We start from the raw sequence: 26769 nt of genomic DNA, 5'->3' as shown, positions 1-26769 counted from the left end.
ACCCTGGCCTCACAGCATTGCTGCTCCAGCCCTTGGATCATCTTTGTGGCCTCCTCTGGACTCTCCACCAGCTCTGAGTCCTCCTTCTGCTGGGGACAGCAGACCTGGAGTCAGGATTGGAGGTGGGGTCTCAGCAGAGAAGAGTCAAGGGTGGAATCCTCTATCTTGCTCTGCTCCCTTCCACAATTCTCACCACCCTGTATTTACCACAGCCCACACAAGGCACAACGCCAGGGAGCAGTGCCTGGTTTGGCTTCATTGTGCCCCTGGACTCAGCACTGGGGAGGCCACACCTGGAGTCCTGGGTTCAGTTTGGGGCCCTCACTCCAAGAAGGACATTGAAAGGCTGGAGCAGGGCCAGAGAAGGGCAACAGAGGTGGGGAAGGGTCTGGAGAACAGGGCTGGGGAGGAGCAGCTGAGGGAGCTGGGGGGGGTTAGTGTGGAGGAAAGGAAGCTGAGGGGAGACTGCATTGCTCTCTGCAGCAACCTGAGAGGAGGCTGCAGGGAGCTGGGGTTGGGCTCTGCTCCCCAGTCTCAGGTGACAGAAGGAGAGAAAATGATCTGGAATTGTGCCAGGGGAGGGTTAGGTTGGAGATAAGAAACAATCTCTTTGCTTCAGGAGTGGTCAGGGATTGGCAGAGGCTGCCCAGGGAGCTGGTGGAGTCCCCAGCCCTGGAGGTGTTCAAGAAAGCTGTGGCCATGGCACTTGGGGCCAGGGTTTGGTGGCCATGGGGGGGTTAGGTTGCTGGTTGGACTGGATGAGCCTGGAGGCCTTTTCCAAGCCAAACCATTCTGGCATTCAATGCTGCATTCTGTCAGCTGTTCCAACTGCCCAGACAGAGTCCTGTGCAGGGATGGAGCATTAGGCCAAGCAGACATCGTCTGTCTGAGCATGAGCTGCCAGGGGTAGGGCAGAGAAGCTGCTGTGCTGAGCTGCTGCAGAGGATTCCCACCTGGTTGAGGTAATGATACTCCTCAGGCTGCTGCAGGTGAAAGGCTGAGCGCTCCTCCTCGCTGGCTCCTGCCAGCAGGTAATAGAACACGTGGTAGTTCCTGGGGACAAATGCAAAACAAAGCTGTTGGAGACTTCAAAGCCAGCAGCAGCAGTAAGCAGAGAAGCTCAGGGAAACCTCAGAACCTGATTTTCCAGCTTCCAGACTCAGGTTTGAATGCTGTTTAGAAACGGCTCCTGCCCGCTCTGCAGTGATGGAGGAGGAGATTCAGACTGAACACAAAGCAGCAATGGTTGCCCCTGAGGGTGCTCAGAGCCTGGCCCAGGCTGCCCAGAGAGCTGGGAGCTGCCCCATCCCTGGCACCACTGCAGGGCAGGTTGTGTGAGGCTCTGAGCAACCTGTTCTAGCTGCAGCTGTCCCTGCTGGCTGCACTGGGGGTAGGACCAGACGATCTTTAAAGGTCTCTTCCACCCTAAAGCATCCTGATTCTGCCAGCTTATGACAAGACTGAATCACATAATGGAGACCAAGACACCCCACCCCCCATTCCCACCCAGGACATCCAGTGCCCAAGACCATCCCTTAAAAGATTCCTAGCTGAGATGATCTCATGTGCTGTCAGGAACAGGTGCAGTGCCTGTGTGTCTGTGGTCTCCTGGGTGCATGAGGAAGAGTGTGGCCAGCAGGTCAGGGGAGGTTCTCCTCCCCATCTACTGTGCCCTGGTGAGACCACAGCTGGAGGATTGTGCCCAGTTCTGGGTTCCCCAGTTCAAGAGAGACAGGGAACTGCTAGAGAGAGTGCAACAGAGGCTGTGAGGATCATGAAGGGGCTGGAACATGTCTGATGAAGAAAGGCTGGGAGCCCTGGGGCTGTTTAGTCTGGAGAAGAGAAGGCTGAGAGGGAACCTCATCTGAGGGGTGGGGGTCAAGGAGAAGGAGCCAGGCTCTGTTCAGTGGTGTCCTGTGACAGGCCATGGGGCAATGGGCACAAGCTGCAACCCAGGAAGCTCCACCTCAGCATGGGGAAAAGCTTCTTGACTGTGCTGGAGGCCTGGAGCAGGCTGCCCAGGGAGGTTGTGGAGTCTCCTTCTGTGGAGACTTGAAAGCCCCATCTGGCTGCATTCCTGTGTGACCTGCCCAGGGTGACCCTGCTCTGGCAGGGGAATTGGACTGGATGGTCTCCAGAGGTCCCTTCCAACCCCCTACCATCCTCTGACTCCATGATTTATTAGATGCCAAACAACATCTTGCCTGGAATGCAGAGCTCAGCATCAGTTTTAATACTTACAAGGAGGAATTGATTCTGCAGTTGCAGTTCCCCAAGACAGAGCAACCAAAAAGCTATGGAAACATTCCCAACACTTGGATATTACTCATCCCAAACCCAGCCCAAGTAACACTGAGCTGCTCTGCTCCAGCAAGGATTAACACTTGGGAGAGTGGAAGCATTTCTAACACTCAAGCTCTGCTTTCCTGTTGGATCTGTTCCAGGAGGAACCAACTTTAATCATCTGGCACCACCCAGCAGGACGTTTGTCAAGGCTCTGTTGGTTGTTTAACTTTGGGAGCCTTCAAGAATGCCTCAAAAGGAAGACACAGAGAGGAGTGCCAGGGGCTGGGAGACAGCAAGCAGCAGCACACTGGCGACAAATCAGAGGGAGAAGTCCTGAGGGAGGGACGAGCTACAAGGAACATGCTGCAGGTAGAATGATTTGCTGAAGTTTGTTGTCTGCATCATTTCAGCTTTCTCTAGAAGCCCCTCTGCTGGCTTCAGCCTGGCAAGAACTGGAAAACACAACTGGAAGAGCAACTTCCCCTGAAATCATCAGAGAATCACTCACAGAATGGGATGGGTTGGAAGGGACCTTTAAAGCTCATCCAGTCCAACCCCCTGCAGCCAGCAGGGACAGCTGCAGCTACAGCAGGTTGCTCAGAGCCCCAAACAACCTGACCTGCAATGGTGCCAGGGATGGGGCAGCTCCCAGCTCTCTGGGCAGCCTGGGACAGGCTCTCACTACCCTCAGGGGCAAACATTTCTTCCTTCTCTCTGAGTTTCCCTCTTGCATTTCAAACCATCCCCTCCTGTCCTGTCACAGCAGGCTCTGCTCAAAGTCTGTCCCCAGCTCTCTGATCCCCCTTGAAGCACTCAAAGGCCACCACAAGATCTCCCTGGAGCCTTCTCCTCTCCAGGCTGAACCACCCCAACTCTCAGCCTGGCCTCACAGCAGAGGGCTTCCAGCTCCACCAGGTCCCTGTCTGTGCTGAGGGCTCCAGAACTGCCCCAGCACTGCAGGGGAGTCTGAGCAGAGCACAGCAGAGGGGCAGAATCCCCTCCCTGTCCCTGCTGCCCACACTGCTGGGGATCAGCCCAGGTTCGGGCTGGCTCTGGGCTGGCAGCACTCAGTGCTGGCTCATGTCCAGTTTTGCACTCCCAAGACCCCCAAGTCCTTCTCCTTAGGGCTGCTCTCTAACCCTTCATCCCCAGCCTGGATTGGTGCTGGGGGTTGCCCTGACCCATGTGTAGGACCTTCCAGAGATCAGATAGTAAATAGCTTACAAGTTGTACATCAAAACCAATGGCAGCCACCCACGTGACACAAATCCTAAGGACAGTGGAAAATCCAAGTCAGGGACTGTCAATAAAATGCTGCCCTGCAGGTGAGCTGGGGAGGGACCCTGTACAACAGCTTGCAGAGACAGGAGGAGGTGTAGTGGCTTTGAGCTGGGAGTGGGGAGGCTGAGGCTGGAGAGGAGGAAGAAATTCTTTGCAGTGAGGCTGGGGAGACTCTGGCACAGGCTGCCCAGGGAGGCTGTGGCTGCCTCCTGCCTGGAGGTGTTGAAGGCCAGGCTGGATGAGGCCTGGAGCAGCCTGGGCTGGTGGGAGGTGTCCCTGTCCATGGCAGGGGGTTGGAACTGAATGACCTTTAAGGTCCCTTCCAACTCATTCACAGAATCATTCACAGGTTGGAAAAGACCTCACAGATCATCATGTCCAACCTATTACCTAATACCTGCATCATTTTTATTGCAGGCTGCCCCATCCTTGCTTTCTGAGCAGCACCCTGGAGAAGAGGAGGCTCAGGGGAGACCTTCTTGCTCTCTCCAACTCCCTGAAGGGAGGTTGGAGCCAGCTGGGGGTTGGGCTCTTCACCCAGGCAACCAGCACCAGAACTAGAGGACACAGTCCCAAGCTGTGCCAGGGGAGGTTTAGGCTGGAGGTGAGGAAGAAATTCTTCCCAGAAAGAGGAATTGCCCCTTGGGATGTGCTGCCCAGGGAGGTGGTGGAGTCCCCATCCCTGGAGGTGTTTAGGAAGAGCCTGGATGAGGCACTTGGTGCCATGGTTGAGTTGATCAGATGGTGCTGGGTGAGAGGTTGGACTGGATGATCTGCAAGGTCTTTTCCAACCTGGTGAATTCTGTGTTCTGTATCCTCCTTCTACTAGGGGCTCCAAAACTGGACACAGGGCTCCAAGTGGGGTCTCACCAGAGTGGAGCAGAGGGGGAGGCTGGAGGTGTGCAACCCCCCCTATGCCAGCTCAGAGAGGGCTCACCCCAGCAGCAGCATGCAGCAGCACCTACCTCTCGTTGTGCTCCTGGTACACCAGTCTGGACTTCTCCAGGAGGTACTTTTCAACATAAGCTCTGGAAGGGAAAAAGTGAAAAAGAAACAAAGCAGAGTTATTCCTTGAGCCAACCTTCAAGCTTGAAATGCACCCAACCTGAGCAGGACTTTTCTGCCTTCCACAAAAAAGTCCCAGCCTTGTTTCACTTAGTTACATAAATTTCTTCCTAGGCAGAACAAGGCCAATATTATGTTTGGCTTTTGAGGTTTTGCTGGTTTGAGACAAAGCCAACACTAACTTGGGCTATGAAAAACATGAGCTCAGATGTGTCAGCCTATGGGCAGGGAGAGCAGGGGGAACTTCTGACAGTGAGGAAGAAGCTCTGATACCTGTGGAATCCACAAGGAAAATTGCTTGCAGCCCAAGATTTGTGCACAGGAGAAAGAGATCTGGGGGTGGGAGTTAGCAAGGTCAGCTCCAGCTGCAGCAGGAGTCCCCCAGCTCATGGCTCTCCAGTGGTGAGAGCCTGGCACAGGCTGCCCAGGGAGGTGGTGGAAGCCTCCTGCCTGGAGGTGTTTGCAGCCAGGCTGGAGGTGGCTGTGAGCAACCTGCTGCAGTGTGAGGTGTCCCTGCCCATGGCAGGTTTGAGCTGGCTGAGCCTTGAGGTCCTTTCCAACCCTGACAGTTCTGTGCTTCTGCTCCAGAAGAGCCACTCCTCAACAACAGCTTGGGTTATCCACTCGTGGCCAGGGTCAAAAACCCAAACAATTGCAAAAGCTTTTTGCTGCAGTTTACATTTTAGACTAAGAGGCTCCAGAGGCAAAAAACCAAAACCAAACCAGACCAAACCAGACCAAACCAGACCAAACCAAACCAAACCAGACCAAACCAAACCAAACCAAACCAAACCAGACCAGACCAAACCAAACCAAACCAAACCACCACCATCTTCAGTTTCCAGATTAAACATTTCAGTCAAGCTTGTGGAGCTCAAACAAGCTTTGACAGGTTTCTTCTTCCAAACAATGCTAACCAGTAATGACAGAGCTTCACAAAGCAGAGCCACAATTGGCAGCCCTGCTGCTGGAGCTGTGCTGCTCCTGCTGCAGGCAGCCTGGGACGTGGCACCCACGCTGCCAGCCAGGTAGCAACTGGGAAACCAAACCAACCTTGGCCATGGCAGTACAAGGAGGTGCCTCTGTGTTCACTTCTCCACTACAGTCTCCAGATGAGGAAGATCTATCTGCCAGGCTGGATGTGGCTCTGAGCAACCTGATCAAGTGTGAAGGGTCCCTGCCCATGGCAGGGGGTTGGAACTGGATGAGCCTTGAGATCCCTTCCAAACCTGACAATTCTCTACTGCTATGATTCTGTCCATGACTTGGGTCTCAGTAGTCCTCCCCTCCTTTCACTAACAGATAAAGTAACATTGATCATTTTCAGGGCACATCTGGAGCATGCCTTGCCTGGAAATAGCATAGCATAGCATAGCATAGCATAGCATAGCATAGCATAGCATAGCATAGCATAGCATAGAATAGAATAGAATTAACCAGGTTGCAAAAGACCTTCAAGATCAACCAGCCCAACCTATCACCCAACATCATCTGAGCAACTCAACCATGGCACCAAGTGCCTCATCCAGGCTCTTCTTAAACACTGCCTGCCTGGGAGCAGAGCCCAACCCCCAGCTGGCTACAACCTCCCTGCAGGGAGTTGGAGAGAGCAAGAAGGTCTCCCCTGAGCCTCCTCTTCTGCAGGCTAAGCAACCCCAGCTCCCTCAGCCTCTCCTCACAGGGCTGTGCTCCAGACCCCTCCCCAGCTTCCTTGCCCTTCTCTGGACACCTTCCAGCAACTGTTGAAAGCCAGGCTGGACAGGGCCAACCTGATCTAGTAAGAGGTACCCCCTGGCAGGAGGGTTGAAGCTAGATGATCTTTAAGGTCATTTCCAACCCAAACCATTCTGTGATTCCTGTGATATGCTGCCTGGGATCACCTCTGGAGGCCCATGACCTGTCCTGGAATCCCCAGCTCAGGAGAGACAGGGAACTACTGGAGAGTGGAGGCTGCAAAGCTGCTGAGGGGCCTGGAGCAGCTCTGTGAGGAGGAAAGGCTGAGAGCCCTGGGGCTGAGAGCCTGGAGAGGAGCAGCCCCAGAGGGGAGCTGAGCAATGCTCAGCAAGAGATACAGGGTGGGGAGCAAGAGGCTGGGGCCAGACTCTCCTGAGGCCAGGCTGAGGGAGCTGGGGGCTCTTGAGCTTCAAAGAGAGGAGCCTGAGGGCTGCTGGTGATTGCTGGTGATAAAGATGCGCAGGGCAGTGTCAGGAGGACAGAGCTCAGGGATGTCCAAGGACAGGACATGGGGCTCTGGGGGCAAGCTGGAGCAGAGGTGCCATGGGAACAGAAGGGAAAACTTTGTCACTGTGAGGGTTCTGGAGGCCTGGAGCAGGCTGCCCAGAGAACTTGTGGAGTCTCCTTCTCTGGAGAGGAGCTTCCAACCCCCCCATGCCATTGTGCTCCTGGGCAGGCTGCTGTGGGTGCCCTGCTTTAGCAGAGGGCTGGACTGGATGAGCTCCAGAGGCCCCTTCCAACCACTACCATTCTGTGATTCTGTAACTCATCAAAGAGGACAAAGTCACTCCAGAAAGCCTTCTGTGAAGGCAGCTGACTGCAGCCATGCCTCAACCTCCATCAGTTTTAAAATCATCTTCACAGGGTTGGCTTGGCTGGGCTGCTGCTGGAGCTCTCGGCTGGTACAGCTCTTGAGCTGAAATCTGTTTCTAGTGTTGGGTGTTTGATGGGGTCTGTAAGCAAGCACCCAACTGCTCTTTTCAGCCTCCAAAGGGAGCAGAATCCTGATTAAGGGCTGCCAGTTCTGGTTCCATTACCAAAGCAAATCAGATGCAAACTAGAGGCTGATCACTGGCTGGGGCTGTGCTTCACAATCCAGCTCAGGGTTTAGAAAATACACAGAGCTCTCATCTGCTCTGGCTGGGGAAGGGAGCTGGGGCCTCCTGTGCCAGGAACAGCTCATCTGAATCTCTTTTTATTTCCACTTTTATTTTGCAAGCTGATGGCAAAGCACAGCCACACCCCAACGGGCAGCCAGAGGCCAGGGAAGTGCTTTGTTGGTCCAAGGAAAGAGAAACTCCTGAGATGAACTCCAGCAGACCACTGCCATCTCCCCTGCACCTCTCTGCCAAGTGTAAATAGAATCATGGGATTGTTGAGGTTGGAAAAGACCTCTGAGATCACTGAGTCCAACCATTAACCCAACCCTGCCAGGCTGCTGCTAGGCCCTGTCCCTCAGCACCACATCTCCAGGCCTTTCTCTCCCTCCAGGGATGGAGCCTCCAAGACTGCTCTGGGCAGCCTGTTTCAGGGCTTGGCAACCCTTTCAAGGAAGAAATTTCTCTTCATCTGCAACATAAATCCCTCTGCTGCAACTGAAGGATGTTTTCTCTTGTCTTGGGAGACAAGATTTGTTACCTGGGAGCAGAGCCCAACCCCCACCTGGCTCCAGCCTCCTCTCAGGGAGCTGCAGAGAGCACTGAGGTCTCCCTCAGCCTCCTCTGCTCCACACTCAACACCCCCAGCTCCCGCAGCTGCTCCTCCCCAGCCCTCTTCCCCAGACCCTTCCCCAGCTTTGCTGCCCTTCTCTGGCCCTGCTCCAGCACTCAATGTCCTTCTTGGAGTGAGAGACCCAAAACTGAACCCAGCATTCAAACTGTGGCCTCAGCAGTGCTGAGTCCAGGGGGACAATCCCTGCTCTGCTCCTGCTGGCTACACCATTGGTGATCCAGGCCAGGCTGCTGGTGGCCTTCTTGGCCACCTGGGTACTGCTGGCTCATCTTCATCAGCTTCTATAGGATGCCAAGGTAATCATCAGGGCATTTTTGGGAGTCTTTGTTAGCCTGGATTTCAGGAGGCATAAGAAAAACTCCTGTGTCTTATCCTTTTAAGAGAACTCTTCACCAGAATTAAAGACGACCAAAAATCCAACAGGAAAAGAACTTCAGACCTGATGTAGGATGAAAAAGCAGCAGGAAGGTACAGAGAGTACCCCAAGCTCATTTGGGAAATGAACAGAAGCTATTTGTGTGTTCTGCTGGGAAACAGGGGAGAAAAAAAGGAGAATTAAAAGCTTCTAAAATGACAACAAAGTCCCAGCAAGAGATCTGTTAGCTGGCTGCAGAAATTATACAGCCCCTGGAACCCACCTCTGCTCCTCCTGTTCCAGCTGAGTTAATGAACCTGGAGGTGACAAAGCTCTGCTCATTTGGAGCCAGCCTGAGTCACTTGCTGATGCTGACACCCTGCACATGGGCTAAAGCCAAAGGAAAAGCCAAGCTTAGCTAAGAGCACCCAGAAAGTTTCATCCAGAGGCACTTCTGCTGCAGCCCTCCCCAGGAGAAGGAAGGTTTGGGTCAAAGCTGGACGTCCCCTGAGATTTGGGCAGCGGAAGAGATGCTGAAGTGCTCTGCTGAGGGCCATTATAGGGACTCCCCCTCAAATGCTGGGTCCAGTTCTGGTGTCTTCATCATCATAAGGACATGGAACTGTTGGAGCCAGTCCAGAGGGGGCCACAAAGATGATCCAAGGGCTGGAGCAGCTCTGCTGTCAGGACAGGCTGAGGGAGCTGGGGGTGTTCAGTCTGGAGCGGAGAAGACCCCAGGGGAACCACAGAGCTTCCGATACCTGAAAGGATCCTATAGAAGGCTGGAGAGGGACTGTTCCTAGAGAGAGGCCAAGGGGGAATGGTTTGAAGCTGAGGGAGAGCAGTGGTAGACTGAGGAAGAAGTTCTTCAGTCTGAGCATGGTGAGGTTCTGGAGCAGGTTGCCCAGGGAGGCTGTGGCTGCCTCCTGCCTGGGGGTGTTCAAGACCAGGTTGGATGAGGTCTTGAGCAACCTGGCTGGTGGGAGGTGTCCCTGCCCATGCCAGGGGAGTTGGAGTAGAGAGAGATCTCTGAGGTCCCTTCCAACATGAGCCACTCTATGCTGTACAGCAAGCATCTCCTCCAGTGGCCTGGGGGAGAATGAAGGCCCTAACAGGTCATGAGCTGGGTTAAAGAGAGACTTGAGGGTAGAGACAGAAGCATATGGGGAATTAGACAGAGATCAAGAAGAGTCTGGCTCCACTGCAGCTAACCCCCAGCTGGAGATTAAATCCACCCCCCCTGGCTCTCTCTTCCTGAGCAAAGCTGCTCACTCAGCCTCTGCTTCCTGGCATCTGCTCCAGACACCAATCCCACCCCATCTAAAACCTTCCCCTCTCCTGCCTAGCAGTTCTTAAGAGGAGAAGTTCCATCTCACCTTGATGATGGAGTTGACAACATGATCAGTGAATGATCAGAGATGTGAAGCCAGCTCTGGTGTGCTCACACTGCAATGTGCAGCTCAGATACACCAAGGTTGTCACACCCATGGAAAGGAGGCTGCAGTGAGGTGGGAGATGGGCTCTGCTCCCCAGTCTCAGGTGACAGAAGGAGAGAAAATGATCTGGAATTGTGCCAGGGGAGGGTTAGGTTGCAGATAAGAAACAATCTCTTTGCTTCAGGAGTGGTCAGGGATTGGCAGAGGCTGCCCAGGGAGCTGGTGGAGTCCCCAGCCCTGGAGGTGTTCAAGAAAGCTGTGGCCATGGCACTTGGGGCCAGGGTTTGGTGGCCATGGGGGGGTTGGGTTGCTGGTTGGACTGGATGAGCCTGGAGGCCTTTTCCAAGCCAAACCATTCTGGCATTCAATGCTGCATTCTGTCAGCTGTTCCAACTGCCCAGACAGAGTCCTGAGCAGGGATGGAGCATTAGGCCAAGCAGACATCGTCTGTCTGAGCATGAACTGCCAGGGGTAGGGCAGAGAAGCTGCTGTGCTGAGTTGCTGCAGGGGATTCCCACTTGGCTGAGGTAATGATACTCCTCCATCCCTGGAGGTGTTCCAGAAACCTGTGGCCATGGCCCTTGGGTCCATGGTTCAGTGGCCATGGTGGGGTTGGGTTGCTGGTTGGACTGGGTGATCTTGGAGGGCTTTTCCAGCCCAGGCAGTTCTATGATGCTATAAAAACATTGCATTTTCCCCCTCTCTTTCTATTTTGGGCCACAGACTGGGCAAAAACTGTCACCTGGTTGTCTGTGAAGGCCCCTCCAGAGCAGCTGTCAGCCTGCTCCCCACTCACCCTCGCACGGTGCCGGTCTCCTGGTAATTGACTTGGATGAACTTGCCAAAGCGACTGGAGTTGTTGTTGTGAGCTGTCTTGGCATTGCCAAAAGCCTGTGGAGAGAGACAGAGATGCCATCAATTACCTTCCAGAAGCCACCCTGACTGCATGAACACAGCACAGCTTCACCTGGGGCATTTCAGCCCACGCAGCGCTCCAGGCATGGGGCACAGCAGGTGGAAACTACCCAGCAGGAAAGGACCTGGAGGTGCTGGCTGACAGCAGCTGGAGCCAGCTGTGTGCCCAGGTGGCCAAGAAAGCTACCAGCAGCCTGGCCTGGATCAGCAATGGTGTGGCCAGAAGGGATCTTGCCCCTGGACTCAGCACTGGGGAGGCCACACCTTGAGTGCCAGGTTCAGTTCTGGCTCCTCGCTCCAAGAAGGTCATTGAGAGGCTGGAGCAGGGCCAGAGAAGGGCAACAGAGGTGGGGAAGGGTCTGGAGAACAGGGCTGGGGAGGAGCAGCTGAGGGAGATGGGGTTGATCAGCCTGGAGCAGAGGAGGCTGGGGGAGACCTCATTGCTCTCTCCAGCTCCCTGAGAGGAGGCTGCAGTGAGGTGGGGTAACTAACAACAGGAGAAAAGGAAATGGCCTCAAGCTGTGCCAGGGGAGGCTTAGGCTGGAGAGGAGGAAGAATGTCTTTGCTGACAGAATGGTCAGGGATTGGAAAAGGTTGCCCAGGGAGGTGGTTGAGGCTCCATCCCTGGAGACATTCAAGGTGAGGCTCAACAAGGCCCTGGGCAGCCTGATCTAGTTGGGGGTGTCCCTGCTGACTGCAGGGGGTTGGTCTGGAAGAGCTCTGGAGGTTCCTCCTGGCCCAGTCCATTCTGTGACTCCATTCTGTGATTTTCACCTGTGCCTAACTCACTTCATCAACCCATCCAGCCCACAGGGACAGAATGTGTCAGGCTGCCAGGTCCAGCCTATGTGTCCTTGATTAAAGTGGGCTTGATAACCCTTCCCACTTCCTGCCAGGCCCAGTGTATAGGAGGTAATTGCTGCCCCCCAGGCTGCTCTCTGAATGGTGTTTGTGCAGGGCCTTGTGCTGCAGCTACGAACACAGCTTGAGCTGAGCCTTAATAGAGGAGCTCAGCTCAGCTCAGCTCCTAGCTCCCAGCTCCCACCACATTTATTCCCTCACTCAGGACAGGGGTTTGCTGGGGTTTTCTTTTTGATTAGGAAAGATTAAAAGGGCTTTTACATCCTATCATCAGAGGCTTTTCAAATGACCTTCTCAGATTGTGCTTTGCAACTGGAAGCAAATGCTAAAGGGCAGATTAAGCAAACCCTTGGCAGGGAGGTGCTGGATGCCTTCAGCACCCGTGTTGGATGGGCTCCTGGCTGTTCCTTGCTTCCCAGACTGCTTTATGCAGCAGCCTGCTTGGATTTAGTGATCCAGGAACTGAAGAAGGCTTGCTAGCAGAACAAGAAGGCTGGATTTCCCCCCTCTTTGAATACAGGGATGTGTTTAAACTCAGGCTGTTGCATATGAATTGCCTTTCATTGAATAAGAGCAGTTCTGAGCTAGGTGAAACCTGTCCAGCAAGCAGAGGTGACTTCACACACAGCTGAAGGAAGGATTCACAGCTCCTTTGCCTGCTCACTCTTGCCTGCTAATTATTTCTCCCCCCAAACCTCTCCCCACACTCAGCATCCCTCCTCTGCCTCACCATCTGGAGGTCACAGAAGATGCCCAAATCTCCAGGTGACCACTGGAGCCCCAGACGTCTCCTGGTCATGAACCCCCAGGCATCCTTACCCCCAAAACAGGCATTTGGGCTGCTGCTGAATATTGCCAGAGGATTTAGCTGCTCTACTCCAAGGACTGCAGAAAGAAGCAAGGTGGATGTGGGGCAGGCTGGGGATGGAGTCTGCCTGGGCTTCAGCAAGGCCTTTGACACTGTCCCCCACAGCAACCTCCTGGCCAAGCTGTCAGCCCCTGGCTGGGATGGGAGCACACTGCATTGGGTTAGGAACTGGCTGGAGGCTGAGCCCAGAGAGTGGTGGTGAATGGTGCCACAGCCAGCTGGCAGCCAGGCACCAGTGGTGTGCCCCAGGGAGCAGTGCTGGGCCCCAGCCTGTTCAATATCCACAGCTCTGCTACGGGGAAAGCCATTGGCTCTCTTGGCCTCCAGGGCACATTGCTGTCCCAGGCAGAACTTGCTGCCCACCAGCACTCCGAGATCTTTCTCCATGGAACTGCTCTCCAGCAGAGCAGCTCCTAACCTGTCCTGGTGCTTGCTGTGAGTCCTCCCCAGATGCAGGACCCTGCACTTGTCCTTACTGAACTTCATGAGGTTTGCCTGCACCCAGCTCTCAGCCTGTCTATCAATACCTGAGGGATGGGGGTCAGGATGAAGGTGCCAGGCTCTTCTCAAGTGGTGCCCAGAGATGGGAACAATGGGTACAAGCTGGAACCCAGAAGGTTCCACCTCAACATGAGGAGAAACTTCTTTGGTGTGAGGGCTGGAGCCCTGGAGCAGGCTGCCCAGGGAGGTTGTGGAGCCTCCTTAGCTGGAAACTTTCCAAACCCACCTGGACTTGTTCCTGTGTGCCCTGCCCTGGGTGATCCTGCTTTGACAGGGGCTTGGACTGGATCAGTTCCAGAGATCCTTCCAACCCCTAACATTCTGTGGTTCTGTGCAAGCCAGGGCTGACTCCATGCCAGGGGCACCCTGGTGGAGGGCCAACAAGTAGCTGAAGAAACTCCTGATGTTGAAGTTGACGCAGCTCACTCCATCTCCCCTGGGTTGGCTTGGGGTCTGTCTGTCTCAGGAGGCCTGGGCCAGCCAAAGCAGTGCTGGGAGTTCACTTTCTGCCTGCCTAACCCCCACAGCCTGGGACAGGACACCACGTCCTGCAGCAAGCAGGCCAGAATGTAAGAGCTGAGCCTTGGCAAACACTAACTGGGTTCCAACGGCTTCCCTGCAACAACTTCTCTTCTGTTTCTATTCTTCCCTTTACTGACTCATGGATTTGAAGCTGGCTGAGCAGCCAAAACTCCCCAACAGCATTCCTGAAATTCTTGGGGGGACCAAAGCTTTTCCTGGCTGGGGCTGCCTCTGGGAGGAAACAGAATTCAATGAGCTTCTCTGTAGGAGCCCAGCAGCCCCCTGAGCCCAGCACTGGTGACTCAACACAGAAATGAGCAGCTCCACTCCTCCAGCCTCCTACCAGCCTCCTGCACACTGAGATGCTTCTCCTGGGTGGCAGGGCAAGAAATGAGTATTAACAGTTTGGTGGCTGAACAGTTCCCCTTCCCCCATGCCTGATCTCACAGGCCCCTTCATTTGGGGCTCAACATCAGGACAACTCTGCCCTGGGGAAGCCACAGCTGAAGTCCTGGGTGCAGTTCTAGGCTCCCCAGTTCAAGTGAGACAGGGAACTGCTGGAGATACAAAGGTGCTGTGAGGAGCAGCTCCATGAGGAGCAAAGGCTGAGAGCCCTGGGGCTGAGAGCCTGGAGAAGAGCAGCCCCAGAGGGGAGCTGAGCAATGCTCAGCAAGAGCTAAAGGGTGGGGGGCAAGAGGCTGGGGCCAGGCTCTTGTCAGTGGTGCAGGGACAGGACTGAACAGGAGGAGAAACTTTTTCCCTGTGAGGCTGCTGGAGCCCTGGAGCAGGCTGCCCAGAGAGGTTGTGGAGTCTCCTGCTCTGGAGAGATTCCAAATCCACCTGGATGCATTCCTGTGTGACCTGCCCTGGGTGATCCTGCTCTGGCAGAGGGGTTGGACTGGATGATCTCTGGAGGTCCCTTCCAACAGCTGAAGTTCTGTGTTTCTGGGGAATATCTGCCTCTGCTGCTGTATTTTACAGAATCACAGAATGGGCTGGGAAGGTCCTCCAAAGGTCTTTGAGTCCAACTCAGCACCCAGCCCTGCTCTTCTCACTGTGTCCAGTTCTGGGCTCCTCAGTTTAAGAAAGATGTTGAGATGCTGGAAGGTGTCCAGAGAAGGGCAAGGAAGCTGGGGAGGGGTCTGGAGCACAGCCCTGGGAGGAGAGGCTGAGGGAGCTGGGCTTGCTTAGCCTGCAGAAGAGGAGGCTCAGGGGAGACCTTCTTGCTCTCTGCAACTCCCTGCAGGGAGGTTGGAGCCAGCTGGGGGTTGGGCTCTTCTCCCAGGCAAGCAGCCCCAGAACAAGAGGACACAGTCTCAAGCTGTGCCAGGGGAGGTTTCAGCTGGAGGTGAGTAGAAAGTTCTTCCCAGAAAGAGAGATTGTCCCTTGGGATGTGCTGCCCAGGGAGGTGGTGGAGTCCCCATCCCTGGAGGTGTTTTAACAAGAGCCTGGCTGAGGCACTTGGTGCCATGGTTGAGTTGGCCAGATGGTGCTGGGGGACAGGTTGGACTGGATGATCTCGGAGGTCGTTTCCAGCCTGGTGAATTCTGTGCTCTGTATTCTGTAACTGAGCCTCCTGCACTCTCTCTCAGAGGGAAAAATAAACCCAGCATTTTATCTTTGCTACATAAAATGAGCACTGGATTCAGAGAGGAGTTTTGAAATGGTTCCCCTTCTACCTGACAGGTCAGTTCAGTGTTTCAGCTAGCCATGCCCTGAGCAGAGCAGGAGAAGAGCAGGGCAGCTGCTGGGCTCTCACGTGGGCTGTGCCACCACAGAACGCTTCCACGAACAGCCACACTGCAGCGTGGGCTGCTGATGGGACTGGCAGTAAGATTCAGTCCTGGCCATTTATGCTAGGGACAAAAAATCGCTTAAGATCAGACACCAGACTGCTGGAGGACTTGTGTGCCCTGGGGGGATTCTGGAATCCATGAATCAAAAGTATTCATAAAGTCTGAATGACTTGAAACTGGAGAAGGGAGGGGGGAGCTCAACGTGGCAGGCAGCAAGAAAGCAGCCAGGGAAACCAAACTCAGCTGAGTCTTGGGGAGTGCAAACCTTTGCATATGTGCCTGGGAAAAAACCATCAGCTGCTCCTCCCTGGAGGTGCTCAAGGCCAAGTTGGATGAGGCCTTAAGGAACCCGGGCCGGTGGGAGGGGGAGTAGATGATTCATAGAATCATAGAATGGTTTAGGTTGGAAAGGACCTTCAAGATCATCCAGTGCCAGCCCCCTGCCATGGGCAGGGACCCCTCCCACCAGCCCACATTGCTCAAGGCCTCATCCAGCCTGGCCTCCAACACCTCCAGGCAGGAGGCAGCCACAGCCTCCCTGGGCAACCTGTGCCAGTCTCTCCCCACCCTCACTGCAAAGAATTTCTTCCTCATCTCCAGTCTCAATCTCTCCTCTCCCAGCTCAAAGCCATTGTCCCTCATCCTGTCCCTCCCAGCCCTTGTCCAAAGTCCCTCCCCAGCTCTCCTGGAGCCCTTCAGGCCCTGGAAGGCTGCTCTGAGGTCTGCCTGGAGCCTTCTCCAGGCTGAACAGCCTCAACCCTCTCAGCCTGTCCCCACAGAGGAGGTTCTTCAGCCCTCTGATCACCTTGGTGGCCTCCTCTGGATCCTCTCCAACAGCTCCAGGTCCTTCCTGTGCTGGGGCCACCAGAACAGTGCTGCAGGTGAGGTCTGAGCAGAGCAGAGGGGCAGAATCCCCTCCCTGTGCTGCTGCTCTCCCTGCTCTGGCTGCAGCTCAGCACTCAGCTGCCTGCTGGGCTGCCAGGGTCCACTGCTGGCTCCTGGGGAGTTTGGCACCAACTGACACCCTCTGATCTCTAAGGTGCCTTCCAACCTAAGCCATCTGGTGACTCCATGCCTCCCTGCCTTTCCAGGGTATCCTCTGTAGCTATGAATTCCCTTCTGCATCTAGAAACACAAAGCCCTGGGGTGGGGTACAGAGCAGCTTTGCTTGGTTTCATTCAGCCACACTCCCAGCGCCACCACCCCCTGCCCTCTCAGCTTGGGGTTGGGGAGAAAAAAATCTAGCAATGGGGAGATTCAGATTAGCTGTGAGGAAGAAGTTGTTCCCCAGGAGGGTGGTGAGAGCCTGGCACAGGCTGCCCAGGGAGGTGGTGGAAGCCTCCTGCCTGGAGGTGTTTGCAGCCAGGCTGGAGGTGGCTGTGAGCAAGCTGCTGTGGTGTGAGGTGTCCCTGCCCATGGCAGGGGGTTGGAGCTGGCTGAGCCTTGAGGTCCTTTCCAACCCTGACAGCTCTGTGAATCTATGAATTATGGCAAGACGACAAAATGCTTCAAGACTCCTTGAGTCTTGCTAAATCCCTGCTCATTATTTCTTCTGCCCTGAAAATGTTTCCTTTAAACCTGCCTGACAAATCCTAACACTGTGAAGTGCACTGCTCCAGAGACAGCACATCAGCAGAGCTGCTCCAGCTCCAAGCTTCCATCAGAAGCCCTAAGCCACCTCTAAGCAACAGGAGCCACCAGAGCTAAATAAGCTCAAAGTCAAAACACTATGAGCTGCAATTCACCTTCCTGAAAAGACAGCCATAGATCCCTTGGGTGGGAAAAGCCCTTGGAGATCATCCAGTCCAACCACTCTCTAGCTCCAACAAGGCTGAGCCAGCCTTGACAACCCTTTCATGGAAGAAGTTAGCTGCTCATCCATGGCCCTCAGCACCACAGCTCTGCCTCTTTGAAACACCTCCAGGGATGGGGATTCAACCAGCTCCCTGGGCAGCCTGTTCCAAGCCTGGAAAAGCCTTTCATGGAAGAAATTCTTCCTAATGTCCAACCTAAACCTCCCCTGGTGCAACTTGAGGCCATTTCCTCTTGTCCTGTCAACTAATCCTAGGGAGCAGAGCCCAACCCCCACCTCACTGCAGCCTCCTCTCAGGGAGCTGGAGAGAGCGATGAGGTCTCCCTCAGCCTCCTCTTCCCCACACCAAACCCCCCCAGCTCCCTCAGCTGCTCCTCCCCAGCCCTGTTCTGCAGACCCTCCCCCAGCTTTGTTGCCCTTCTCTGGACCTCCTCCAGCTCCTCAATGTCCTTCTGGGAATGAGGATCCCAAAGCTGAACCCAGGACTCCAGGTGTGGCCTCCCCAGTGCTGAGAGCAAGTAGAAGAGTGTTGATGTGAGTCTTTCAAGGTGCTGCTGTGTGTGGCCAAGCACCAGTTCTGAGTTTGGACTTCACAGCCATGAAGGAGGAGTTTGAGTGCTGACCCCATGGTCACCTCAGCCTTCAGTCCTGGTGGCTGTGATCAGAGGTTCCACCTGCCTATGGGATGGGAAACCATTGCCGCTGCTATGGTCCAAGCTCCAGCCATGAAGGTATCTACACCCTGTGTGCTGCAAAGCTGGAACACAGCTTGCCCTGAGCCTGCCCCCTAACCCTGACCTGCCCACCACTCAGCAGACCTTTTTTGATCTTCTGAAGGTTTCTCTTTCCTTCTCTTCCTGTACAGGCCACTGGAGCCCATGGCAGAGCCAACAATCTCCTTGTCACTTCAGTCCACTGGAGGCAGGGCTGGACGTGAGGTCTCCGCAGAGCAGAGCCAAGGGGCAGAATCCCCTCTCCTGCCCACACTCCTCTGCCTGCAGCCCAGCAAGCAGCTGTGTGTTGGGCTGAATCAGGGCACTGCTGGCTCCTGGGGAGCTGCTCAGCAACCAGCACCCCCAAGGCTCTTTCTCTAGAGCTACTCTCACCCCACTCTGCAGCTGGCCTGGATTAGTGCCTGGGGCTGGCCTGACCCAGCTGCAGGACTTTGCCCTGTGACTTGTTAAGCCTCATGCAGGTGGCACTGGGCCACTTCTCCAGCCTGTCAAGAGCCTTCTGGATGCCATCCCTGCCTTCAAGTGAGTCCATGGTACCACACAGCTTGGTGCCATCAGCAAACATGCTGAGGGTGCCTCGGTGCCACTGCAGCCAGGACAGAGCCCTGAGGAACTCCACTTGTCACTGGTCTCCACAGAAGTGCCAGGAAGGGAAAACCTCCAGAGCAGCACCAAACACTCTTCCAGGGTAAGATATCCCTGACAAAGCACTACAGAAGTCATTACAACATGCAGATGGTGGAGAAATTTAAAGCTCTGCTGCTGCAGATGCTCCATCAGCTGTGTAAGAACCAGGCTCCAGCAGCTGCACTCCTGGCAAATGCTGCAGCCCTGCACAAGTTCCTCCTTTTCCCACACTTAAGCCCAGGATCAGCCCACTGCAGCTTCCTCCTCCTTAAGCAATGCACAGAGGGGGAAAAAAAACAGTAATTACCATGTAACCACCACACAGCAAAACAAACCCAACCAAAGCCTCCTCCATAAGCCCTCTTCCCAAAGAGGGAAATTTTTCCTACTCAAGTTGTGTCAAGGGCAAAAGGAATTGGCTAAGCTGGCTGACAGTGCTGCTGGGGATGGACCCTGCAGGGAAGGGCTGCCAGAGCTCTGCCTCACAGCCCTGCTCCTCTGCTCACACATCCAGCAGCCTACAAAAAGCTGGGGAGTGACTTTGGAGAAAGGCTTGCAGTGATGGGGTGAGAGGGAATGGGTTGAAGCTGGAGGAGGGCAAATTGAGACTGGAGATGAGGAAGAAATTCTTTGCAGTGAGGCTGGGGAGACTCTGGCACAGGCTGCCCAGGGAGGCTGTGGCTGCCTCCTGCCTGGAGGTGTTGAAGGCCAGGCTGGATGAGGCCTTGAGCAGCCTGGGCTGGGGGGAGGTGTCCCTGCCCATGGCAGGGGGTTGGAGCTGGATGATCTTGAAGGTCCCTTCCAACTCAAACCATTCTGTGAATCCCTGAAGCATCTCCCATGGGTGTTTAGCACCTGGAGCATTACAGACAGCTGCTACAGCCACTCCTCACCATGCTCCACATGCTTCCAAGAGCAAGGTGTGTTATGTCTTTTGGATCATAATCACATCCTCTTGGAAACCTTGATGCCCACTGTGACATCCTGGAATGCTCACTGTGACAGAAGAGAAGGCTCCAGGGAGACCTTAGAGCAGCCCTGCAGTACCTGAAGGGGCTCCAGGAGAGCTGGGGAGGGACTTTGGACAGGGCTGGGAGTGCCAGGATGAGGAACAACGGCTTTGAGCTGGGAGAGATGGAGATGAAGAAGAAATTCTTTGTAGTGAGGGTGGGGAGACTCTGGCACAGGTTGCCCAGGGAGGCTGTGAAAGCCTCATCCCTGGAGGTGTTCCAGGCCAGGCTGGATGAGGCCTTGAGCAGCCTGGGCTGGGGGGGGGTGCCTGCCCATGGCAGGGGGCTGGAACTGGATGATCTTGAAGGTCCTTTCCAACCTAAACCATTCCATGAATCCCAAAAGAGTTCTTTCAGAACATGCATGCAGAGACTCCACTGCTTTGGGGCAGCCTTGGAGGACAGCACATTGCCCCTGTGAGAGCTCCTGCCTCCCTTGGCCCTTTCTGACAGCTCGAGCTGCTCTCACAAGTGTTCCCTGCTGCTCTCAGTCACTGTCTGAGGAGCTGCTGAGGATAGGCCCAGGGCCACCACCAGCTGCCATGGGCTGGGCTGCTGGCTGCACCACTGCTGGCTTCAGGTGGTGGAGCTGTGGATCTTCAGCCCACAGAAAGGGCTGGAAAGCAGCAGTGATATTTTAGGAAGGTCTTCTTGCTAAGGAGCTCTTGGACACAGCATCATCATCCTCACCTGCAGCCACGAGCTGCAGCCTGGCACAGCACTCAAGCATTGCCTGTGGACCCTTGGAGAAAAGGAAGCTGGGGGGAGACCTTCTGGCTCTCTGCAAGTCCATGAAAGGAGGCTGGAGACAGGTGGAGGTTGGCTCTTCTCCCAAGCAACAAGCAATAGAACAAGAGGAAATGGCCTCAAATTGCTCCAGGGGAGGTTTAGGTTGGATGTGAGGAACAATTTCCGCCCTGAAAGGGCTGTCAAGGCCTGGCACAGGCTACCCAGGGCAGTGATGGAGTCCTCATCCCTGGAGGGACAGTGGCATTGAGTGCACCCTCAGCAGGGTTGCTGCTGACACCAAGCTGTGTGGGGTAGCAGACAGCTGGAGGGAAGGGATCCATCCAGAGGGAGCTGGACAGGCTGCAGAGCTGGGCACAAGCCAACCTCAGGAGGTTCAACAAGACCAAGGGCAGGGTCCTGCAGCTGGCTGGAGGCAACCCCAGGCACAAATCCAGGCTGGGCAGGGACTGGCTGGAAAGCAGCCCTGAGGAGAGAGCCTTGGCGGTGCTGGGGGAGGAGAAGCTCACCAGGAGCTCTCAGTGTGCACTTGCAGCCCAGAAAGCCAACCAGAGCCTGGGCTGCAGCAGGAGAAGTGTGGCCAGCAGGGCAAGGGAGGTGATTCTCCCCCTCTACTCAGCCCTGGTGAGACCCCACCTGGAGTCCTGCCTCCAGCTCTGGAGCCCCTGTGACAAGAGGGATGTGGAGGTGCTGGAAGGTGTCCAGAGCAGGGCCAGGAGGATGAGCAGAGGGCTGAAGCTGCTCTGCTGTGAGGACAGACTGAAGGAGTTGGGGCTGTTCAGTCTGCAGAAGAGAAGGCTCTGAGGTGACCTCATTGTGGCCTTCCAGTATCTGAAGGGGGCTACAGGAAGGCTGGGGAGGGACTGCTCAGGATCTCAGGCAGTGATAGGACTAGGGGGAATGGAATGAAGCTGGAGGTGGGGAGATTGAGGCTGGAGGGGAGGAGGAAGTTCTTCCCCAGGAGAGTGGTGAAGCCCTGGAATGGGTTGTCCAGGGAGGTGGTTGGGGCCCTGTCCCTGGAGGTGTTTAAGGCCAGGCTGGCTGAGGCTCTGGGCAGGCTGATCTAGTGTGGGGTGTCCCTGCCCATGGCAGGGGGGCTGGAACTGGATGATCCTTGTGGTCCCTTCCAACCCTGAATGAAACTATGAAACTCTGAAAAACCACGGAGGTGTGGTGCTGAGGGCCATGGTTTGGTGGTGACTTGGCAGTGCTGGGTTAAGGGTTGGACTCCTAAAGGCCTTGTCCAAACTCAATGACTCTATGAGCAGAGAGGCATCTTCACCAGCTTCCTTCCCCTCCCCACCACCCATCACCTGCTAGATTAGGGAGAGGCATGTGGTGTGTACGACCCTTGGACACCCTCCAGCCCCTGGAGAAGGCCTCTCAAAGTCTGCTTCATACCTCCTTTTTTCAACAGAATGGTTCTACAGGGGGGGCAGCAACCTTTGCAGAGCCTCAAGTTCCCATCCCACACCTGGAGAGCCCAGAGCACACAGGAAAAAAGGAAGCATTCAGTGCTGTGGGCCTGACCCAAGCTCTCCTGCAGGCTGTCACCAAAAGCAATGTCACAAACAGAGAGGCAGGAGAAAGGGTCCCAGCTGCACCACCCCTAGCTCTTGGCAGAGGCACTCAGCTCTCGTGTGGATATCACACAAGGGTTTGGTTCTTCCTCCTTTTCCCAAGAGAAATTGGTGTGATGAAGGAAAGCACAAACACAGCAACACAAACAGTGGAACATGAGCCCCAGCCTGGCTTCTGCCCCTGCAGCCTTCCTCTCAGACCTCAGCTACTTGCAGGCAGAAGGTGCCACACACCCTGCCCTCCACAGAGAAACCTGGAGAGCCTCAGAGCTCTGCCTTTGAACCAACACTGCTGCAAAAATGCCCAGCAGTGACCTGGGGGTCCTGAACATGAGCCAGCAGTGTACCCAGGTGGCCGAGAAGGCCACCAGCAGCCTGGCCTGGAGCAGCAGTGGAGCAGGGCAGGGATTGTGCCCCTGGGCTCAGCACTGGGGGGGTCACACCTTGAGTGCTGGAGTCAGTTTGGGGCCCTCATTCAAAGGACATTTAGGGGCTGGAGTAGGGCAAGAGAAGGGCAACAGAGGTGGGGAAGGGTCTGCACAACAGGGCTGGGGAGGAGCAGCTGAGGGAGCTGGGGGTGCTGAGCCTGGAGAAGAGGAGGCTGAGGGAGACCTCATCGCTCTCTCCAGCTCCCTGAGAGGAGGCTGCAGTGAGGTGGGGGTTGGGCTCTGCTCCCCAGCCTCAGGTGATACTGGCAGAAATAGCCTGGAACTGTGCCAAGGGAGGGTTAGGTTGGAGAGGAGGAAAAATGTCTTTGCTGCAGGAGTGGTCAGGGACTGGCAGAGGCTGCCCAGGGAGTCCCCAGCCCTGGAGGTGTTCCAGAAACCTGTGGCCATGGCCCTTGGGGCCAGGGTTTGATGGCCATGGGGGGGTTGGGTTGATGTTGGACTGGATGACCTGAGAGGCCTTTTCCAAGCCAAACCATTCTGTGCCTCTATGACCAAACCTCACATTGTTCTGTAAACCCTCCCCAGAGTCAGGACAGGGTAAAAGGTGCACACAGAGCTCTCCAGCCCTTCCCTGCTCTCCTCTGGCATTACACACACAAGCCACCACTCTTCCTACTGCAGTTCCAGCATTTCAAGCACCCCCGAGCTGGAGCAGCAGCTTTGCCTGTGCTGGGTACAGGGCAGGTGCTTCACTTGTGCCACAGCTGCTCTACCAGCAGGATGTTTGCCAGGGCCAGAGGCAGTGTTGGGTGTCCAGGCTCAGGGGAGACCTTCTTGCTCTCTCCAACTCCCTGAAGGGAGGTTGGAGCCAGCTGGGGGTTGGGCTCTTCTGCCAGGCAACCAGCACCAGAACAAGAGGACACAGTCTCAAGCTGTGCCAGGGGAGGTTTAGGCTGGAGGGGAGGAAGAAATTCTTCCCAGAAAGAGGAATTGGCCCTTGGGATGTGCTGCCCAGGGAGGTGGTGGAGTCCCCATCCCTGGAGGTGTTTGGAAGAACCTGGCTGAGGCACTTGGTGCCATGGTAGAGTTGATCAGATGGTGCTGGGTGACAGGTTGGACTGGATGATCTCAAAGGTCTTTTCCAACCTGGTGAATTCCATTCTATTCTATTCAATCCATCCCTCTTTGTCCCTTTGAAGCCCACTTCAAAGGCTGAGATAGAGTGGTAACAAAAAAATCAAATAAAGATCTACCAGCAGCCTTCCAGTACCTGAAGGGTTTTGTTGCCCTTCTCTGCTCCCCCTCTGTGCCATCTCTGGTTTGGGGGAGTGTTTTCTGTTGCCATTTGCTCTCATTCATACCCTTCAGCAGCCTGAGGGAGCTGGGGGTGTTCAGCCTGAGGAAGAGAAGGCTCAGGGAGACCTCAGAGCAGCCTTCCAGTACCTGAAGGGGCTACAAGAAGGCTGCAGAGGGACTGTTCCCAAAGGCCTGCAGGGACAGGCCCAGGGGCAATGGTTTGAAATGAGAGCAGAGCAGATTGAGATTGGATGTGAGGAACAAGTTCTGCACCAGGAGGCTGCTGGAACACTGCAGCAGGCTGCCCAGGGAGGTGGCTGAGTTCCCATCTGTGGTGGTTCAGACTGGATGAAGCTGCAGAAGCCTCACCTGTGATGTCCCAGAGGGTGCAGCCCCGTGGCACAGGAAGGCAGGTATTTCACCCCATACTGCCCTGCTCCCCTACAGGACAGCAGCAGGGGGTCCTCTCTGCCTCTGTCTTCTCTCACTGCTGCCTGGCAATGGGGTGAGCCACCCAAGGCTGGGGGGTGGAGAGTGAGCCCTGGGGGTTTTGGGTGTACCCTCAGGTGGGGGTGGGATGCTTTTGGGTATGCTTTGGGATCTCTTCTGTCACTGTGCTTGTGGTTCTCTGTAAAATTTTCACTGCTTTTGCATTTAAACTTTCCACCACTTTTGCAATCCCTTTGTCTGAGTCTCATTTTTGCCTGTGGTGGGAGAATTGGTCTCTCAACCTACCACACCAGCCCTGGAGATACTCAAGGTGTGACTGGCCAAGGCTCTGGGCAACCTGTTCTAGTGGAGGATGGCCCTGCTGAGTGCAGGGGGTTGGTCTGGATGAGCTTTGGAAGTCCCTTCCAACCCAAACCATGCTCTGATTCTCTCATCTCAGTGTCCAGCTGGGTTTGGAAAGTCTCAGAGCAGGAGACTCCACAACCTCTGGGCAGCCTGCTCCAGGCCTCCAGCACCCTCATACCAAACAAATTTCTCCTCCTGTTCAGATGGAACCTCCTGGGTTCCAGTTTGTGCCTTGTCCTATCTGTGACTTTAAAGGGAGCTTCAGCATCCTGATTTGTAAGGACTGGGGATGAACCTCCACACCTGCAGGAGTCAGAGCGCTGCATGGTGCTGGAACAAAACCACTGCTCTGGTTGGCTGAATGCACAGCACAGGAGGAAAGCAAGAAAAAGGAATGATCAGTGAGCAGAATGTTTGCTGGGTGCCAGGAAAAACAACAGCTGGCAGTGGTTCCCTCTGGGGAGCAAAAGAGAAGTCTCAAAAATGGATGAGTCAGTGCCAGGCATTTCTCTTGTGCAGCTGCTCCAAGGAGGATTTGCAGCTAACACAGAACACAGAATAGACCAGGTTGGAAAAGACCTTGGAGATCATACAAGTCCAACCTATCACCCAACACCATCTGACCAACTCAACCATGGTACCAAGGGCCTCAGCCAGGCTCTTCCTAAACACTTCCAGGGATGGGGACTCCACCACCTCCCTGGGCAGCACATCCCAAAGGCCAATCTCTCTTGCTGGGAAGAATTTCTTCCTCACCTCCAGCCTAAACCTCCCCTGGCATAGCTGCAGACTGTGTCCTCTTGTTCTGGTGCTGGGTGCCTGGGAGAAGAGACCAACCCCCAGCTGGCTACAGCCTCCCTGCAGGGAGTTGTAGAGGGCAAGAAGGTCTCCCCTGAGCCTCCTCTTCTCCAGGCTAAGCAAGCCCAGCTCCCTCAGCCTCTCCTCCCAGGGCTGTGCTCCAGACCCCTCCCCAGCCTCCTTGCCCTTCTCTGGACACCTTCAAGTCTCTCAATGGCCTTCTGAAACTGAGGAGCCCAGAGCTGGACACAGGACTCAAGCTGTGGCCTAAGCAGTGCTGAGCCCAGGGCACAATGACCTCCCTGCTCCTGCTGGCCACACTCTGCCTGCTGCAGGCCAGGATGCCCTTGGCCTTCTTGTCCCCCTGGGCACACTGCTGCCTCCTGTTCAGCTGCTCTCCACCACTACCCCCAGGTCCCTCTCTGCCTGGCTGCTCTCAGCCACTCTGTCCCCAGCCTGTAGCACTGCCTGGGGTTGGTGTGGCCAATGTGCAGAACCTGGCACTTGGATGTATGTTCAGTGCCATCCTGTTGGCCTCTGCCCATCTGTGCAGCCTGGCAAGGTCCCTCTGCAGAGCTCTCCTACCTCTAACAGATCAACTCCTGCCCCCAGCTTGGTGTTGTCAGCAAATTTACTGCTGATGGACTCAATGCCCTCCTCCAGGTCATCAGTAAAGATTTAGCTGGTAGCTAAAGCAAAAGAGGGCAATTTCAACTTGTCATCTGGCCAAAGGTATGAAGTGGGGAGGGGGGGCGAGGGGGGTGGCTTGAGGCCATAATGCAGAAGGCTTCTAGAAAGTGGAAGAGCTGGGAGGGGGTAAATATGACACCAGCGAAGGGAACAGCTGGGAGGCGAGCAGGAGCAGGAGCAGCCGCTGCCCTGGGGCACAAGGCAGGGCTGGGCTGGCCTCACAATGCAGTTTGTCAGGCAAGAGGTCTCCAAGCAGAGCTGAGCTTCCAGCCCACAGCCTGCCCTGTCCAGAATCACCAGTTCAGCTCTGCAGTGGCCTTCAGCACTGCCAAGGCTGCTGCTCCTGAGAGCTGCCTCTGAGGATGCCGAGGCCTCGCTGCTGCTTCCCCCAGCAATTCATCACCCACCCCAGGGGAAGCAGAGCAGAGACTCAGAGAATTTCTGGGCTTGGAAGGGATCTTTAAATGTCATCTAGTCCAACCCCCTGCAGCCATCAGGGACAGCTGCAACTAGAGCAGGTTGCTCAGAGCTACAAAGAGCCTGACCTGCAGCGAGTCCAGGGATGGGGCAGCTCCCAGCTCTCTGGAGAACCTGGGCCAGGCTCTTCCCACCCTCACCACCAACAATGTCTTCCTTCTCTCCAGTCTGCCTCTTTCAGTTCAAACCATCTCCCCTTTCTCATGGCACAACAGGCCCTGCTCAAAAGTCTGTCCCCAGCTTTCCTGGAGGCCTCTTGCAGCACTGGAAGGCCACCAGGAGGTCTCCCTGGAGGCCCAGAACAACCTGTGTGTGCAGCACTGCATCTGAACCAGACAGAGCAGCATGTGATGGAGGGACAGACAGTCAGCTGCCCACAGGAACCCAGCAATGCTGTGCTGAGCTGGGCAGAAGTCTTTGGGTCACAACAACCCCAAGGAATGTTCTAGGCTTGGGGCAGTG

At 55.3% G+C, this 26769-nt stretch overlaps 1 protein-coding gene across 1 annotated transcript in view; it reads right to left on the bottom strand.

Annotated features, from left to right (window-relative positions):
• Positions 1–26769, bottom strand: part of MYO9A (myosin IXA) — a 259426-nt gene that overhangs the window by 151106 nt on the left and 81551 nt on the right. Inside the window, 3 exon segments of the mRNA XM_068144334.1 lie at positions 954–1053; positions 4533–4595; positions 10685–10779. Of these exon segments, the coding sequence (XP_068000435.1) occupies positions 954–1053; positions 4533–4595; positions 10685–10779 (258 nt within the window).

Source organism: Melanerpes formicivorus, unplaced genomic scaffold (assembly GCF_026170545.1).
Source record: "Melanerpes formicivorus ecotype bairdi unplaced genomic scaffold, bMelFor1.0.p_v2 SCAF_10, whole genome shotgun sequence".
Lineage (NCBI taxonomy): Eukaryota > Metazoa > Chordata > Aves > Piciformes > Picidae > Melanerpes > Melanerpes formicivorus.
Note: the sequence above shows the minus strand (reverse complement) of the source record. Positions and strands in the feature narration are given on the sequence as shown.